The sequence below is a fragment of the Pangasianodon hypophthalmus genome, chromosome 15 (genome assembly GCF_027358585.1).
Source record: "Pangasianodon hypophthalmus isolate fPanHyp1 chromosome 15, fPanHyp1.pri, whole genome shotgun sequence".
Taxonomy (NCBI): domain Eukaryota; kingdom Metazoa; phylum Chordata; class Actinopteri; order Siluriformes; family Pangasiidae; genus Pangasianodon; species Pangasianodon hypophthalmus.
Window position 1 is genome coordinate 25,637,862 of NC_069724.1, and position 19,741 is coordinate 25,657,602.

Sequence of the window (19,741 nt, forward strand, 5' to 3'; positions counted from 1 at the left end):
CTCTCTCTCTCTCTCTCACTCTCTCTCTCTGTCTCTCTCTCTCTCTCTCTCTCTCACACACACACACACACACACACACACAAAAACACACATAGCAGTGCATGCGCACACACACACACACACACACACACACACACACACGTACATATACATATATAGGTTCACCTACCCACAAAGACACACACACACACAGAGGTTCACACACAGGTACACACAGATATATATATATATACATATATATATATATATATATATATATATATATATATATATATATACACACTCACACACACTCACACACACACAGCGGCACAGTGTTCCACAGTGATGATCATTAATTCTGTTCTTCTTTCAGATTTAATTCAGTAAAATAAAATAAAACTGTATGAAGTGTGAGGCTTTAGTCAAAATCCTACAATAAACTCATAAAGTGTTTTTATGGGGAGGATTTCACACACACACACACACACACACACACACACACAAAGTTCACTATTAAACTAAACATAAACTCCACTGTGACTGTCCAGGATAAAGGGAGAACTGATGAAACTAATTAAATTATTAAATCAAAGAAAATGAAGGAAAATCTAAAGCCAGTAAAGACAACAGCTCAATACTGCAGCTTGTACAGCGAGTCCCGAGACACGCAGGGGAAATGAACACTTTTTAGCAAAATGACTTTAAAGTCTTTCATAATTAGTTTATTTACTTCGTAATACTTTTCGTACTTAGAACACAGTGAAATCAGTCTCATGGCTGGATCGTGAAGCTGCCACACCACTGTGCTGGAGATGCAGGTACATGTATAACACCAGATGTGTTAGCCACTTCATCCTGAGTGGGAGAGAGACTCCGTGTGTTTACCAAGAAATAGCAATCATGTAGAGGATGAAGTTACAGTTTGCTAAAAAAAAGTGTTAATTTCTCCTCTATATGGAGACTTTTGGGACACCCTATATTATTATTATTATTATTATTGTTATTGTTATTGTTATTAATATGTGTATCAGTTGGTCGCGTGAGGGGAGGGGGTGAAAGGGTCGCCTGAGTGACGTCAGATCAGCAGAAAAAGGTTGCTCTCGCACTCAGCGCGGCTTTTCAAACCGATCACGCGCTCGCGCACACCTGGCTGGAGCTGTGATTTACCTGCACATGGACACACTCTGATACCGCGGAAACTTCACACACACACGCACACACACACACACTACAGCATTACACTGCTCTGCGGGACTGACAGGTGAGAGACGGGGTTTTAATGGAAACGTCACGCGCTGCTTTAATCAAGAACGTGCATTAATTATTAATGTGAAACTCATAAGCGATTATAGTGACGTCACTGCTGCATCTGAGTCTGTGAATTTCGTGTGCTATTGTTTTTAATGCTGTTAATATTGCATCTAGTGTGTGTGTGTGTGTGTGTGTGTGTGTGTGTGTGTGTGTGTATGTGTGACTGTGAATTAGCATATATATTTATACAAATCCTAAGTTCATATACAAATTACTAATTCAGTTTATTCGTGCAGAATGTTCCGCTGCTGTTCTGCAGTTTCAAACATTTCAGCAACCTACAGGAGCGCGCACACGGTGTGTGTGTGTGTGTGTGTGTGTGTGTGTGTGTCTGAGTGGTTTTTAGACCGGAGATTTATTAAGGGTATAAAACTCGAGGTCAGTGTAGATAAGAGAGGTCAGCAGACACGCAGTCTTTATGGACAACATTTCAGAGTGTTTTGATGTTTAAACCTTCTGTTCTGTCACTTTCTGCAAAATATATATTTGTGTGTGAGAGAGAGAGTGTGTGTGTGTGAGAGTGTGTGTGTGTGTGTATGAAGTGTGCATGGTAGGGAAAAGAGCTTTAATCCTTGTTCACACATACAGATTATTTCTGGAACACTTTAGGGAGAAAGGTTCCTGCATGGGTACCTTGGATGAGTTTGGGTTCTAGAGTTTAAAAGCTCTTTACTAGCAGAGAAACTCTGTGTTTGAGTTCTGTATAGAACATTACAGGTTCTCCCAGAGAGACAAGAGGGAAACCTACCTTTCTGTAAATGAAAAAACTCAGGCTCTGTGATTGACACTAACAGTTGTGTGACTGTAATTCTGTAATAATTATTATGTAATAGTTTTGTAAATTTTTTTAAATAAAATTATTCTATAATCATTCTGTAATTGTAAAAAGGACTTTTTTTTTTACTTTCCAGATTAGGAATGGAATTAAACTTGTCCAAAAATGTGATGTCATGTGAAGATGCAGGTACTGAACACCTCAGTTTCTCTCTCTCTCTCTCTCTCTCTCTCTGTGTCACACACACACACACACACACACACACACACGCACACGCACACACACACACACACACACACTGCTGATCAATTGCAAGAGTACTCTTTAACTCTACAGACAAGATACAGACCATAAATGCACAATCCACACACAGAACACATTATTATTGTTATTGTTGTATTGTTACTGAGCCGTTGTATTTACTGGCTTTTTGTTTTTACTGGATTTTCATTTTATTTTTATGTTTTTTGGTAAAAATGTAACTGCACGTGCATGAGAGTGATCTGCAGTTTACATGACAAACGATGATATTAGTATTTATATTACGTGTGATTAAGTATAAATCAATCAATCAATCAATAAATAAACCGTTCATACTGTTTAAAATCTTTGAAACTTTTTAAATAAAGTTTTATGTCAATTTTACGTCATCGACAAAAGCTTCGAGAAAACTTTGCGCTTTTAATTAAAGCAAACAGATAAATTATATTAAATATTCATATAATCATTAAATAAAATATGTAAAAGGTTTTTAGTGAGAAATAATAAATAACATGCAGTGTCTATAAACTCAGCTGATTCTACACTGAACCGGTCTGAAGGCCTGAAAGAAAAAAAAAGGAAAGAGTTTAATTTATGTTTCTTATAAGGCTTGTGTAGAATAACATAAAAAAAGAATCACTAATACGTGAAAAGAGACTTTATTTACTTCAGTTTTTTCCCATTTACAGTCTCTGTCTAATTTAAAAAAATATGTATTCAGACAGAGTGAATTTCCACCACAAACCAAAAGTGTTTAATATCTCACTACTCTGCTTCCATGTTAATTAATACAAAGTTAATTAATTATGTTAGTCGGTGACACTATTAATTATTTATTCTGCATTAATGCATTAAGAAGCACGTGATCACCTGTAGCGCGCGCGTGGACTGAGAGCAGGTGAGACAGATCAGGAGCTAAAATAACCACCGAGTTAAAATCACTTCCGGTCACAGGAACACGCCATTTGACATGTGTAAGCTCTTTTACAATTAACACAGGCTTCTCTTTCTGCTTCTGCTCCGATTAGAATTTAAATATACTTTAATATAATTTCTTTACAGCGTATTAGTTGCGTTTCATCCGTTCTGCTTTCACAAAAATAAAATAAACTGTGAAATATTAAAATAATTTAAAATTGTGAAGCACTTTGGTTTAACAGTCTGATAAATAAAATACAGCGTCAGGTTTAACCATTTAATTTCATACTTTCTCTGATCAGCTCCAGAGAAGAAAAGGATTTTCAAAACATATTATGAAATTCATGGCTTTATACTGAACACTGGAAAGTTCCCTTTACAACTGTAACATTTTTATTCAAACTTTCAGACCTGATTTATATTTCTACTATTTAATTCTATTTTAATTCATGAAGGCTAACCCTAAAAATATCCTGTAATGTAAGACTCATTTCAGCTTTACTAAACATGCCCAAAAAACACATTTTTGAAAATTAAACACCAGCAAGAATTTTTTAATCTGCATATTTTGCTGTTATATTTACAACTCCTCCTTTATTCTCTGTTAATATGTAAAAAGTTCTTATGAGGACGTGAATTTTACGTTTAAACTTTTACTCTGCCTTATTATTATTATTATTATTGATGTTATTTATTAATTTCTTCATTTTAAGGGATTATTTTATAGCATATTTGGTCAAAAGCATGTGCTTATTTACATGTTAAGTGTTTGTATTTATGTGTTTGAACATTGTTTAGAATTTTATTGTACTTTATTTGATGCCAGGCCAGGTGCTCTGAGGAATATTCAGGTTTATATTCTTATTTTACTGAATGTAAACAGGTGACAATCAAATACCGAAATTAGACTAAACTGTAGACGAGTTAAAGTGAATTAAACATTTTTAAACAAGCAGAAAAAGGAGTCACACTCAAGCCGAATAATACATATTTTTACATAATAGAAAGTATCGGAGTCATCTGAGCGCGGAGAGAGAGCGCGTGACCTCTGACCTCCCGGAATTAAAACGGAATCAGGGCGAGAGATGCGGAAGTGAAGAGCGGGATGGAGTGTGAGGTTTTAATGGAGGATGATGAGGAATACTTTAGAGCCCTGAAAAGGCAGCTCTCACCGACTCTCTGTCACTAAACCTCATCAAATGGCCTCAAATCCTTAAAGTCTGGCGCCTGTAAAATCACACACACACACACACACACACACACACACACACACACACACGCTATCTGATAATCTCATTCTGTTTATCACCGAATTAACCCGATCCGGTCATTTTCGCATTTACGGGCCTTTTAGCTGCAGTTTCATAATCCGGTTTAAAAATTATAATTATCCTACAATTAATATCGCGTTCATTCGGTAATATAAAAGCTTTTATAAACCCTTTTCAGTGCTGAATATTAAAGTTGCTAACATCATTAATTACAGTGTGTAATAATAAGAGTACGGGATTAGAGAATTAAAGCAGAATTTTTATTGTTGACGTTGCTTTACAGAGGTAGTGACGTCACAAAAACGTTAGAAATGTCTCATTACACGTAGCTATAATTCTGTCCGCTGGTCCGCGTGCGCGTGAGAACACTGCGATATTGTTTTAACCTTCACACTCTCGTCTTTCAGCATCTCACACTTCAAACATCATTGGCTTTAATATTATCAGTAACAATATGTTATTAATAATACATACGACACACATATGATATTAAATAAAAATACCTAATAATAATAACTGTGTGTAAAAGGAAATAAAATTAAAAAAGAATAAAATAAACGCATTAGGCACAAATCAGTTTAAAACCTGCAGAGAACTGTTTGGCTTTAAACATCTTCAGACACTCTAAAGAGCTGTACCTATCCTCTTAATAATACATTTCCTCAAATTATTACATTTCCTCAAACGTTTAAAAATTTCTCATAATATTCAGTTTATATTTGCATTCACTTTGCAGTGATGTTCATGTAGTTACTGGATCAGAACTTTAGGGTTTGGAAATGAAAAGGAGAATAAAAGATTAAACCTCAACACATTTCCTCTTTTACAGGCTGCTGGTGTGTTTTTAAGATTGAACTCTGTGATGGATTACAGCCTGAACCGTGGATTTAATTATCTATAGTTATATAATGATTTATAAACTCAGTATAAAATATTTTACAGATTAACGCTCATACTGACACTGTTCAGGAGAATATATTACACTAAAATGCGATAAAGACCTTCAGGTTAAACACGAAGCTTTTAATTTGTAATAATAAAAAAATCAATAATTCAATTTAGCAATAGCTTTTATTAGCCTGCATGTTGTACTGATTTCTGTTTTGTCCTTGTCCTTGTGCACTATGTTCTGAAACCCGGCCATCACACCGGCATCACTCTGCATTAGACTCATGAACAATGCGACAACATTTCTCATATTAAAATGCGGATTCGCGGTGTTTACAGTGTGTAAGATTAACACAGCCCTAACCCAGAAACAGCACTGTTAAACACACACTTGTTATGGTAGAGCTGTAGATAATCTTGAATAACTGTGTCCAGTTAAGGGAGACAGAACCGCGACCTGTCTGTCTCTCTCCCACAACAATACGCTATAAATAGTCCGTTTTATTTGTGTGCGCGTGCACGGTTAGACGCCTGCGCGATCCCGTCTATTAAAAAAAGATTTAAATGAAACCCGGAATATTTCCATATTTTAATATTGAATCCATATAATACTGAATCCGAATTCCTCAAAACTCTAAACTCAGACAGTGTTTTTTACCCACTGGGTTTATGGCGTAATAAAGTGTGTGTGTGTTTCCTTTTCCACTGACAGACCCTGTGTAACTATGTTAATGTTTAATATCTAGAAAGAACTCTAAAAACTGTAATATGTAGAACTCTGTTGTGAGTAGTGTACACTCTGTTGTGAGTAGTGTACACTCTGTTGTGAGTAGTGTACAGTCTGTTGTGAGTAGTGTGCACTCTGTTGTGAGTAGCGTACAGTCTGTTGTGAGTAGTGTACAGTCTGTTGTGAGTAGTGTGCACTCTGTTGTGAGTAGTGTACACTGTTGTGAGTAGCGTACAGTCTGTTGTGAGTAGTGTACACTGTTGTGAGTAGCGTACAGTCTGTTGTGAGTAGTGTGCACTCTGTTGTGAGTAGTGTGCACTCTGTTGTGAGTAGTGTACAGTCTGTTGTGAGTAGTGTGCACTCTGTTGTGAGTAGTGTGCACTCTGTTGTGAGTAGTGTGCACTCTTTTGTGAGTAGTGTACAGTCTGTTGTGAGTAGTGTGCACTCTGTTGTGAGTAGTGTACAGTCTGTTGTGAGTAGTGTGCACTCTGTTGTGAGTAGCGTACACTCTGTTGTGAGTAGTGTACAGTCTGTTGTGAGTAGTGTGCACTCTGTTGTGAGTAGTGTACACTCTGTTGTGAGTAGCGTACAGTCTGTTGTGAGTAGTGTACACTGTTGTGAGTAGTGTACAGTCTGTTGTGAGTAGTGTGCACTCTGTTGTGAGTAGTGTGCACTCTGTTGTGAGTAGTGTGCACTCTGTTGTGAGTAGTGTACAGTCTGTTGTGAGTAGTGTACACTGTTGTGAGTAGTGTACAGTCTGTTGTGAGTAGTGTACAGTCTGTTGTGAGTAGTGTGCACTCTGTTGTGAGTAGTGTGCACTCTGTTGTGAGTAGTGTACAGTCTGTTGTGAGTAGTGTGCACTCTGTTGTGAGTAGTGTGCACTCTGTTGTGAGTAGTGTGCACTCTTTTGTGAGTAGTGTACAGTCTGTTGTGAGTAGTGTGCACTCTGTTGTGAGTAGTGTACAGTCTGTTGTGAGTAGTGTGCACTCTGTTGTGAGTAGCGTACACTCTGTTGTGAGTAGTGTACAGTCTGTTGTGAGTAGTGTGCACTCTGTTGTGAGTAGTGTACACTCTGTTGTGAGTAGTGTACAGTCTGTTGTGAGTAGCGTACAGTCTGTTGTGAGTAGTGTGCACTCTTTTGTGAGTAGTGTACAGTCTGTTGTGAGTAGTGTACAGTCTGTTGTGAGTAGCGTACAGTCTGTTGTGAGTAGTGTACACTCTGTTGTGAGTAGCGTACAGTCTGTTGTGAGTAGTGTGCACTCTTTTGTGAGTAGTGTACAGTCTGTTGTGAGTAGTGTGCACTCTGTTGTGAGTAGTGTACAGTCTGTTGTGAGTAGTGTACACTCTGTTGTGAGTAGTGTACAGTCTGTTGTGAGTAGTGTGCACTCTGTTGTGAGTAGTGTACAGTCTGTTGTGAGTAGTGTACAGTCTGTTGTGAGTAGTGTGAACTCTGTTGTGAGTAGTGTACACTGTTGTGAGTAGTGTACACTCTGTTGTGAGTAGTGTGAACTCTGTTGTGAGTAGTGTTCAGTCTGTTGTGAGTAGTGTGAACTCTGTTGTGAGTAGTGTACAGTCTGTTGTGAGTAGTGTACACTCTGTTGTGAGTAGTGTGCACTCTGTTGTGAGTAGTGTGCACTCTGTTGTGAGTAGTGTACACTCTGTTGTGAGTAGTGTGCACTCTGTTGTGAGTAGTGTACACTCTGTTGTGAGTAGTGTGCAATCTATTGTGAGTAGTGTACACTCTGTTGTGAGTAGTGTACAGTCTGTTGTGAGTAGTGTACAGTCTGTTGTGAGTAGTGTGTACTCTGTTGTGAGTAGTGTGCACTCTGTTGTGAGTAGTGTACAGTCTGTTGTGAGTAGTGTACAGTCTGTTGTGAGTAGTGTGAACTCTGTTGTGAGTAGTGTGCACTCTGTTGTGAGTAGTGTGCACACTGTTGTGAGTAGTGTGCACTCTGTTGTGAGTAGTGTGCACACTGTTGTGAGTAGCGTACAGTCTGTTGTGAGTAGTGTACACTCTGTTGTGAGTAGTGTGCACTCTGTTGTGAGTAGTGTACAGTCTGTTGTGAGTAGTGTGAACTCTGTTGTGAGTAGTGTACACTCTGTTGTGAGTAGTGTGCAGTCTGTTGTGAGTAGCGTACACTGTTGTGAGTAGCGTACAGTCTGTTGTGAGTAGCGTGTACACTGTTGTGAGTAGTGTACAGTCTGTTGTGAGTAGTGTACACTCTGTTGTGAGTAGTGTGCACTCTGTTGTGAGTAGCGTGCACTCTGTTGTGAGTAGTGTACAGTCTGTTGTGAGTAGTGTACAGTCTGTTGTGAGTAGCGTGAACTCTGTTGTGAGTAGTGTGAACTCTGTTGTGAGTAGTGTGCACACTGTTGTGAGTAGTGTACACTCTGTTGTGAGTAGTGTGCAGTCTATTGTGAGTAGTGTGCAGTCTGTTGTGAGTAGTGTACACTCTGTTGTGAGTAGTGTGCACTCTGTTGTGAGTAGTGTACAGTCTGTTGTGAGTAGTGTGAACTCTGTTGTGAGTAGTGTGAACTCTGTTGTGAGTAGTGTGCACACTGTTGTGAGTAGTGTGAACTCTGTTGTGAGTAGTGTGCACACTGTTGTGAGTAGTGTGAACTCTGTTGTGAGTAGTGTGCAGTCTGTTGTGAGTAGTGTGCACTCTGTTGTGAGTAGTGTACAGTCTGTTGTGAGTAGTGTGAACTCTGTTGTGAGTAGTGTACAGTCTGTTGTGAGTAGTGTGCACTCTTGTGAGTAGTGTGAACTCTGTTGTGAGTAGTGTACAGTCTGTTGTGAGTAGTGTGCAGTCTATTGTGAGTAGTGTACACTCTGTTGTGAGTAGTGTACACTCTGTTGTGAGTAGTGTACAGTCTGTTGTGAGTAGTGTGAACTCTGTTGTGAGTAGTGTACACTCTGTTGTGAGTAGTGTACACTCTGTTGTGAGTAGTGTGAACTCTGTTGTGAGTAGTGTACACTCTGTTGTGAGTAGTGTACACTCTGCTGTGAGTAGCGTACAGTCTGTTGTGAGTAGTGTACACTCTGTTGTGAGTAGCGTACAGTCTGTTGTGAGTAGCGTACAGTCTGTTGTGAGTAGTGTGAACTCTGTTGTGAGTAGTGTGAACTCTGTTGTGAGTAGTGTACACTCTGTTGTGAGTAGTGTGCACTCTGTTGTGAGTAGTGTGAACTCTGTTGTGAGTAGTGTACAGTCTGTTGTGAGTAGTGTGAACTCTGTTGTGAGTAGTGTGAACTCTGTTGTGAGTAGTGTACACTCTGTTGTGAGTAGTGTGCACTCTGTTGTGAGTAGTGTGAACTCTGTTGTGAGTAGTGTACAGTCTGTTGTGAGTAGTGTGCACTCTGTTGTGAGTAGTGTGAACTCTGTTGTGAGTAGTGTACACTCTGTTGTGAGTAGTGTGCACTCTGTTGTGAGTAGTGTGAACTCTGTTGTGAGTAGTGTACACTCTGTTGTGAGTAGTGTGCACTCTGTTGTGAGTAGTGTGCAGTCTGTTGTGAGTAGTGTACAGTCTGTTGTGAGTAGTGTGCACTCTGTTGTGAGTAGTGTACACTGTTGTGAGTAGTGTGAACTCTGTTGTGAGTAGTGTACACTCTGTTGTGAGTAGTGTACAGTCTGTTGTGAGTAGTGTACACTCTGTTGTGAGTAGTGTGCACTCTGTTGTGAGTAGTGTACAGTCTGTTGTGAGTAGTGTGAACTCTGTTGTGAGTAGTGTACACTCTGTTGTGAGTAGTGTACAGTCTGTTGTGAGTAGTGTACACTCTGTTGTGAGTAGTGTGCACTCTGTTGTGAGTAGTGTACAGTCTGTTGTGAGTAGTGTGAACTCTGTTGTGAGTAGTGTACACTCTGTTGTGAGTAGTGTACAGTCTGTTGTGAGTAGTGTACACTCTGTTGTGAGTAGTGTGCACTCTGTTGTGAGTAGTGTACAGTCTGTTGTGAGTAGTGTGAACTCTGTTGTGAGTAGTGTACACTCTGTTGTGAGTAGTGTGCACTCTGTTGTGAGTAGTGTGAACTCTGTTGTGAGTAGTGTACAGTCTGTTGTGAGTAGTGTGCACTCTGTTGTGAGTAGTGTGAACTCTGTTGTGAGTAGTGTACACTCTGTTGTGAGTAGTGTGCACTCTGTTGTGAGTAGTGTGAACTCTGTTGTGAGTAGTGTACACTCTGTTGTGAGTAGTGTGCACTCTGTTGTGAGTAGTGTGCAGTCTGTTGTGAGTAGTGTACAGTCTGTTGTGAGTAGTGTGCACTCTGTTGTGAGTAGTGTACACTGTTGTGAGTAGTGTACAGTCTGTTGTGAGTAGTGTGAACTCTGTTGTGAGTAGTGTACACTCTGTTGTGAGTAGTGTACAGTCTGTTGTGAGTAGTGTACACTCTGTTGTGAGTAGTGTGCACTCTGTTGTGAGTAGTGTACAGTCTGTTGTGAGTAGTGTACACTCTGTTGTGAGTAGTGTACACTCTGTTGTGAGTAGTGTACAGTCTGTTGTGATAACTTAGCAACAAATAAGATTTTCTCTGAATTTGTCCTGTACAGTATTGAATGTTGACCCTCAGTGTGCACCCCCACCACCACCACCAACCCAGTGTCCCAAAACCTACACCTGTATGTGTGTGTGTGTGTGTGTGTGTGTGTGTGTGCCTCGCGGGCAGCTGTTTATTCAATTCAGATTAGCACTGTGTGTGTATGTGTCTATGTGTGTGTGTGTGTGTGTGTGTGTATGTGTCTATGTGTGTGTGTGTGTGTGTATATGTGTGTGTATGTGTGTGTGTGTGTGTGTATGGGAGGGTGGGACCGGGGAGGAGAGTACGGTGGAAAGCGAAACTCGCGCAAGCTGAAGCCGCAGTGTTAGCCTTTACCTCGGGAATACCAGACCTGCTGTTTCTCTCTCTCTCTCTCTCTCTCTCTCTCTCTCTGGTTTTCTGTTTGTCTCTCTGTCTGTCTCTCTGTCCGGGAATATGGCGGCAGCTGACTGAGACACGCACTGCTCTAACACACACACTGTCTTTTTCTGAAGGTGGGATGAATTTAGATCGAATTGCCACCGACGCCGCGAGACTCCCGCCAGCGCGCGACATGGCCTCCGCTTTCCACGCTCACGTCGCGCGCGACACGCTGGAGCACACGAGCAGCGAGTCCTCGGACACGGAGACTGCAGGTAGAGGAATTAATCACGGCAGCACGAGCGCTATTGCGAGTCGCGTGCACTGTGGCGGTATCATTATTAGATTTTAATGATTAGTAAAGTATTGAATTTCACATTTAGAATGTAGAGACTTGTGAATAAACAGCTTCTAATAAAAATAACAAATGACTGGAATCTTAAAGTATAAAGTAAAAAGGCCTGCAGTCAGCGGCCAGATGTTCGGCTTCTCTTATTTCTTCTTATTACTAATTATTTTTAGTTTTAAATTCAGAATATGTTTTAGTTTTAGGTTTTTATCGTCGGTTCATGTTTAGTTTTAGTTAATTTTATGTTTATTGTTATGTTTAATGGTAACTTTAATAGGCTTGATGTTTAGATGCACGCGGAGCAGCACACTGACCCTGAACTGCGTCCTGAACCGTACCGACGCTTTCGGTGGAGCGGAACTCGGAGAACCTCTTTAGTGGAACTTAGAGAACCTTTAAAACTCATTCCATTTCACAGCCTGACCTTTAGGGCCACCATTTTACTTCGAGGAACAAAAATAGAATTGCACAGAAGCTTTAAGTCTGACTGAGTAACTTTAGATTGTGTTGCCGAAATTCTGTGTTCAGTGTTCAATCCGCTAAAATGTGCAGAAATAGACAGCAGGCTCACATTTACATTTATTTATGCATTATTTTTACTGGAACTCGCACAACGCAGCAGTGTTCAGTTTAACACGAATCCTGCAGGCCACTGAAAACCGTCGGCCTGCTCGCTCCAGATTGATGTTTAATGAGCCTCAGATTTAGATGAAGATTGAAGATTAGATTATCTTTAGGCTCTGATTCAGCCGCCTGCAGACTGTAGAAATCTGTAGAAATTTCACCTGCAAAAAAATCTACTTCGAATTATAAAGCGTGTTTTTTTTGGCCCTTTTAATTGTCTGAAGGCTTGCATGAGAACTTTTTTTTTTATTTTAATTAAACATTAGTCAGAATTTCTATCGTAATATTCTCTTGGACAAAAGTATAACTGTAAATACATTTTAAATCTGATTCTGACCGAATGATGCAATCACGTATACAAAAAAAAAAAAAAAAAGAAAAGAAAACATTAATAAACTGTGAATACCAATTGTAAATTAAAATAAGTAATTGCTTATGATTTTTTCAGTCTGCCAAACAAATTAAATGTCGATTTATAAATACACATTTATATGTATATATAATTATCGTCATTGTAAATGAGAACTGGTTCTCAGTTGACTTACCTGGTTAAATAAAGGTTATTATTAATTATATTCACAGTTGTAGTTATAAATACATTAATTGTAAACATTAAATAAGGCGTTAATTACTGTTTAAGAGCTAAAAATAAATGTAAATGAATTCTGAATTAATTCTGCAGAGAAGGAGCGGATTGTAGAGCAGCGCGCTGAGGACGGAAACCCGGACGATCCGAAGAAGAAGAAGCAGCGGCGGCAGCGGACGCACTTCACGAGCCAGCAGCTGCAGGAGCTCGAGGCCACGTTTCAGCGGAACCGGTACCCGGACATGAGCACGCGCGAGGAGATCGCCGTGTGGACCAACCTGACAGAGGCGCGAGTCCGGGTGAGAGAAGCGTTTACAAACAATATAATAAATATAAATAAAAAATAAAATTAGCAAATATAACTTTAAAACGCGCACATTTACGTGTCCAATTATAGCGATTAAATGTCTGAACTTTACGCTTCAATCTTTCGACAAATTAAAATAAATAAATAAATAAAATTAGTTCTTGTGCCGAAAAAAACGAAAATATTTAGTTTAGAGTTTATATGTTTCGAATAATCTGCTATATATTTAATGCATAAAAAGTACCACCACTATTTAATTTAGTATTATTGAATTTAATACTGCTCAGATTCACTATAATACCGGATTTAACATAATAATAAAATTCCAGTAAAGCAAACAAGAGATTAAATTTCATTCTGAATTAGACACAAATATTAAATATCAGAAGTATAAGAAATAAGCTGCGATTGTTCAGTAAAAACATTAAAAAAAGCCATCTTTAACTCAGTAAAAATAAAGACAAAAATAATAAGACCTAAACTGAGACAAGAAGCTTAATAGTGAATGAAACTAAAATAAGACTACAATTAGAAGTAAAATAAACGTAGGTGGATATTTGATCAAAGACATTTTTGCACGCTTACAGAAATTCTGTTTTTGTTTCAGAATTTTAAAAACTTTATCTTTTTTTTTTTTTTTACATTTTTTTTTAATTTTTAAAATATTTGCAGCCACTGGAAATTCACTTTGACTTCTGCATTAATTTTTTACTAAATAAGTATCCCATAGCTCTGAACTCTTAACCTTCACTTTAGTGTAATAACATCACATAATTATTCATTATTATTCATAGATTTTTGTTTCAATATATTTGAATTTAATGCATAAATAAATCTAGGTCTACATAACATTCCAAAAATATTTTTTCCGCACTGTGAGGCTTCATCTGTCTCTGAGTTTACTACTGAACTTGAATCGAAATTTTCCCGCCTACTGGAGTTTATTTTAGAAAAAAATAAGCTACAATATCACTAATCTCCTTTTTTAAAAAAAAATTGTTTATATAGTACACACATTTATTTCTAACATGTAAAGTGAATTTTTAATCGAATCCATATATTTATACACGTGCATGTCTTTCATTTACTGTAAAATAATTATCTAAATCTAAGCTTAGTGTTGTTGTATAGTTAGATATATGTTCATTAATTTGGGTGAAAAAGCATGCAATCTCTTTCTTTTCTGTGGAATGTAATGTCAAATTTATAAATAATTAAATATCTAATTCTCCGGTTTTATAATATTATTATTATAATTCCAACAATTCCGCTTTAATTCTGTTTTTACATCAAAATCCCCACATTTTAAATTCATCTATTTAACAGGAATAATAACTTTGCTCTTTTTTACTGCTGTTTTATGTTTATATGCCTGATCAGTGTTTTATTTCTGTTATATTATTGTTGTATGATTGTTTTAGTCCCCGAACTGTTGCATGTTTGTGTTATAATGTAAAATTAAGCCGATGAAGACAATCCATTTTTTTACACTCATGGAGAAGACAATACTGTAGCCTAAATGTTTATTATAATTTCCCGGAGCGGAAGTGACGGAGCTGCTGTATAAATATACGTGATTTTGGTTTATTATTTGGTGACAGAATCTTGTTTTCATGAATGTTATATTACTATTTATGGTATAAATGTATTCTCCTTCTTCTTCTTCTTATTATTATTATTGAATTAATTATTTAATATAATTTTTATTTATTTATTTTTGGCTCAGGTGTGGTTTAAGAACCGGCGGGCGAAGTGGCGGAAGCGCGAGCGGAATCAGCAGATGGACTTGTGTAAAAACGGCTATCTGCCGCAGTTCGGGGGCCTCGTGCAGCCCTATGAGGACATGTACCCCGCCTACGGCTACAACAACTGGACCAACAAGGGGCTCGCGCCCAAAAACTTCCCGTTCTTTAACTCCATGAGCCCACTGACGTCACAGCCCGTGCTCTCGTCCCCGAGTTCCATTTCCTCCATGAGCATGAGCATGAGCATGGCCTCGAGCATGAACAGCATCAGCAACCTGAACGGCCTCGGCGGCTCCTCTATCAATTCTGCCATGAGTTCCTCCGCGTGCCCGTACGGAGCCCCGCCCCCCGCGCCGTACGGGGTCTACCGGGACACGTGCAGCTCCGGCCTCGCGACCCTCAGACTCAAACCCAAGCAGCATCCCGGTTTCGGATACGGAGGATCCGCGTGCCAGTACAACAGCTAACGGATTAACGGAGACGTAAAGAATAGAAAAGGGAAAAAATCGCCCGCGCGACCAAAACTGGATCCGCTGTAACTGATGATTTTTTTGTTTGTATTATTCGGTTGGATTTTGCAACTCGCCTGTTTACCTGAACTTGCACAATGACTTAATCAAATCCACGCGCTTGGATTTCAAAGTGAAGATGCTACATTGCAACTCTGTAAATAGTTTAATGTATTTGAACAAAAACAAAAAGAACTTTTTCGTGTTTAATAAAAAATCCTGCCGTTTCCGGGCCATTTAATCAGACTGCTTTAGTGGAGTGTATATAAACTCTAATCTCTTTCTCTCTCCGTTATGTAGCTTCGCCTGCTTTTTAAAGCTCAGTCTGTTTTTATTTGATTTTATTTTTTAATTTTTGTGCCATCGTTGTTTATTTGACTGAACCGATATAAACCGCATGTTTGTGAATGAAAAAAAAAAAACCTAAATGTTTTGTACAGAAATGTAAAGAAGAAATGTAGGTTAAACAACTCTGTATTCAGATGTGGATTGGAATTTGTCCTCACGTGTTTATGGAAAATAAAACAGAAATAATGGTTAAAATGAATTTTAAACTAATTGTCGCTATGAAATATGCTCTTTAGCTAAAGATTTAAAAATAATTCCGTAATAATTAAACCCTATAAGTAGTGATCTTAAACAGTGTTTTTCACTCATAGCACATTCACAACACAATTTCTACACAACGTCGCACAACCTCCGCGGGTTAATGATAAACTACTCATACCAAAATAACCACATGAATTAAAATGTGTGTGTGTACAGAATTTAGATTTCCATTTTATACAATAACCCGAAACATCACTGACTGGATTTCCGACACAGCTGTGTATGAATCATACGAGACATAAAAAAAACTTAGAAGTTACTGAGATTTTCAGATTTCAGTTTCCCGAATTTACAGATTTTCAGATTTCTCTGTAACTGTATTGATGCATTAGATTTTTATTTTGAGATCTGGTTTATCCTAAATTCATTACAAATCATTAATCATCTGTTTTTTTGTTTGTTTGTTTAAATGTCATAATATAAAACTCAGTGTTTACTGAAATAATGAATATTACTTAACATAAAAACGGAGAGGTTTTAATGGTGGACTATAAATCCGTAGTTTAATTTGTTCTTGTGATTCATTAAAAGAGCGCGCGAGCTGCAGCTCCTTCACTTTATCACCTTATCGCGGTTTTATTCACTTCATATCAGCATTAATGACTCAGGAGATGGTGTAAAGCTAATAACGCCTCGTACTAAACTGTTTATTTAACCTGAACTACAATAACCTGCGTGTCCTCCCGAAACGGAAAATCTATTTACAATATTTCCTTACATACAAATTTCTCCTGAAATAAATGTGTGCAATAATACAATATAATATCATTAATATAGTTTCAATTTAAAATTCACCTGCATGTCTCTATCAACAGTACATGTAAATATATTTTAAAAATTATATATATATATATATATATATATATTCCATTTTTTAATATGAAATTGACTTTAGGTCGCAAAAGCTTCATTCAGATTTAAAACAAATTTAGATTAAACTGATTTGGTTAAAACACAGAAGACAATTAAATCCCCGCTTTACTGATGCACTCAATTCTGAGCTTCAGAACATCAGCGGCTCTTTGTTTTCCCCCGTTTTCATCCCGGGTTACTGAGTGAAACAGGGTCACGTGTTAAAATCCTTACAACCCTTGTTTCTGTAGGAAATCATACACCAGCGCACAAAATAACACACACACACACACACACACACACACACACACACACACACACGCACGGCAGACTGAAATAAGCACACTGTAAATGGAGCTGTAAAAATAACAGCGGTTCCACACACACGGTGTGTGTGTGTGTGTGTGTGTGTGTGTGTGTGTAGCTGTAGGAGGTGAATCCAGCGCATATTAATATATTTATAAAATTGTGTGTGTTTGCATTCTGATCCTAAGTTAAATTTCAATATGAATATATTCACTGTGAGCAGCTGAATGACTGAGTGTGTAAATGAGTTTTAGGATAAATATGGAGCCAATGCAACAGCTAGCAATGCTAACACTGATGTTAATAAGGCATGATGGCCATTGATTCATTCTGATGGAAACCAATTCATCAGCCAATCAGCTTTTAGTATTGTATCTCGTGCAGGAGGATAGAAAAACAACTGGAGTGATGGCTGATGAAAATAAATTTGCATTTAGCACATCTCCATTATTTTCATACAACAGTCACAACAGACAAAAACTGTGTACTATATAAGAGAAATACCTATAACGACATACATAATTATCTCTGCTTTTAATTATAATTACATAAATGTCTAAAATAATTAGAACTATATACATAACATGGCTGTGAGTTATATACAACATATACAAGTCCCAAATTCTCAGTTACTAAATTGCTATACTGTAAATTATCATTAAAGTGGAACTCAAAATAATGCCTCTGTAACATCAGGCAGGAAAACTATTAATATTTCATATTAAAATAATTATACATAAAGAATAGTAATAATGACTCTGTAGTGACTACCAACACAATTCTCTCTCTCTCTCTCTCTCTCTCACACACACACACACACACACCACTCACATGAACATAAACATAAAAGTGAACAGTGAAAATCTCTTATTGCTTCCTCCAAGTACTCAGTCTGATTCTGTAAATTAGTTTATTTAGTTCATTTAATTTGTTTCTTTAATCAAATTTGTTTATTTTACTCAGGATGTTACCTGAAGCTGAACATGTGGCATTTGTAACAGAGTACAGCACTTTCAGCTGGTTCACTGCATTTAGTTATTGATTATTATTAAACTCTATAACACTAATATATTTTGTACTTGAACTTGACCTAAATTTATAGATATACTTGAATGATTAGAGCAGAAAGTGTAGCAGTGTATCAGTGAGTCCCTACACACAGTGAGTCTGTAAGGGCCCTCAGTGTCGACGAATCACTATAGTACACACCGACGCTGCCGTCTGTCAGAATTTAGCCGTGTGTGTGGATCATATGCTGCTACTTTGCTGCTAGCATTTTTTCTTTTCTTTTCTGGTGACTCTTCTGTGTGCACTGTCTCAAAACACAAAATCTATTAAAATGAATACTGCTAAAATACTTCTAATAAACACAGCCTTTCTCTCTCTCAATATTTTCCACCTGATTCTGGATCAGCTGTTTCATCTTAGCATTAAGGCCTCTTAGCATTAGCACTGACATCACTTGCTTTCTCTCAAGTCAAGAAGAGTCCTGGATCGATTGCTGTTTGTCATTAGATTAAAAAAGTCCATAAATGAAAGCAGAGACAAATGGTACTTTAATCAGAACACACTGTTCACATTTGGTCTTTTTCCAATTATGTCTAAGATGAAAATAAGCATGTGCTGTCAGACAGAATATTCTCTCACGACAGCGAGCGTTTATATTTATGCGCGTTTCATTTTCCGCTGTGATGAGCTCATTGTGGCTGAGTTTGCCTTTAAGGTTTCTGCCACAATTTAGACATTTAAGACATAAATAATTAGATTGGTGCTCACATTACACACACACAAACACACACACACCCATTCTCCCCAACACACACACACACACAGACAGAAGTTCTTATAAACTGTCATTATCATCAACACCATCATCAACACTGTTGTTCCTGAGCTACACCACAGCAACCTGATCCAGCTGAACATACCCTCCGTCACCTGTCAGACAGGAAGGAAACGTTATGTGAAGTTCTCAGAGCCCATGACCGTCAGCACAGGAGTACCACAGGGCTGTGTTCTCTCACCACTCCTGTACTCTCTCTACACCAATGCCTGCACCACCACAGACAGATCCATCAATATACTCAGGTTTGCAGACGACACGACTGTAGTGATGAGGTTACCTGTAGTAGTGAAATCTTACAGCATCGTGTGTCTATGACAACACTGAGCTAAACATCCCTCTGCCTGCCAAGCTGCGACAATCTACACCTCAGCTGTGTCCGAGGTTGAGTCTTTCAGGTTCCTGGAGACCACCATCACCACCTCACTGAAATGGGCCAACATCATAACCACCAAGAAATCACAGCAGTTCAGGAAGCTCAGCATTTCTCATCCCGTCCTGAAAAGGTTCTACTGAGCCATTATAGAGAGTGTGCTCACCTCCTCCATCACAGTGTGCTTCTCCTCTGCCTCTTCCATCTGCAGGACCAGACTGCAGCGCGCGGTCCACTCGGCTGAGAAGGTCATCGGCTGTGAACTCACCAAAATCAAGAGGAGATCGATGAAAATCGAGGCTGACCGCAAACATCCTGTCCACCAGCTCTCTGTCAAACTGCCATCGCAGAGGCGCTACGGGTCCATCACCTTCCGAACCACACGACGCCGGCACAGCTTCTCTCCAGACGCTATCCGGTTACTAAACCACTCCGGACCATAGCAGCTCACACCCAACTACCTCACACACAGATAAGTCCCACATCATCACACTATCTGCCATCTTGTTGCATTGTTGCACTGTCTGTTACCTCATGTCCTGTTCACTGGCTAATTGTGGCGTTATTGCATTATTTTTATGCTGTTCAGCCTCGTGTAATAATGTAATAACGACAATAA

The 19,741-nt window shown here is 38.4% G+C and overlaps 1 protein-coding gene across 2 annotated transcripts; it reads left to right on the forward strand.

Moving 5' to 3' along the window:
• Positions 1 to 1,101: 1,101 nt before the first annotated feature.
• On the forward strand, positions 1,102 to 15,686 carry pitx1 (paired-like homeodomain 1). Of its 2 annotated transcripts, XM_026911927.3 has the most exons (5): positions 1,102 to 1,243; positions 2,205 to 2,257; positions 11,154 to 11,294; positions 12,675 to 12,877; positions 14,612 to 15,686. In XM_026911927.3, exons 2-5 carry the CDS (start codon positions 2,212 to 2,214, stop codon positions 15,095 to 15,097), a joined length of 876 nt encoding a protein of 291 aa, XP_026767728.1. In that variant the 5' UTR covers positions 1,102 to 1,243; positions 2,205 to 2,211; the 3' UTR covers positions 15,098 to 15,686. The 2 variants fall into 2 exon arrangements, with proteins under 2 accessions (XP_026767728.1, XP_026767729.1); XM_026911928.3 differs by lacking the exons at positions 1,102 to 1,243; positions 2,205 to 2,257 and adding an exon at positions 3,218 to 3,303.
• The last annotated feature ends 4,055 nt before the right edge of the window (positions 15,687 to 19,741 follow it).

Bases quoted from the DNA above. Each gene is read 5' to 3' on its own strand.
- pitx1 (XM_026911927.3), top strand. From the start codon at position 2,212: ATGGAATTAAACTTGTCCAAAAATGTGATGTCATGTGAAGATGCAG. The intron at 11,295-12,674 runs GTAGAGGAATTA...TTAATTCTGCAG, and splicing joins CTCGGACACGGAGACTGCAG to AGAAGGAGCGGATTGTAGAG. The intron at 12,878-14,611 runs GTGAGAGAAGCG...TTTTTGGCTCAG, and splicing joins TGACAGAGGCGCGAGTCCGG to GTGTGGTTTAAGAACCGGCG.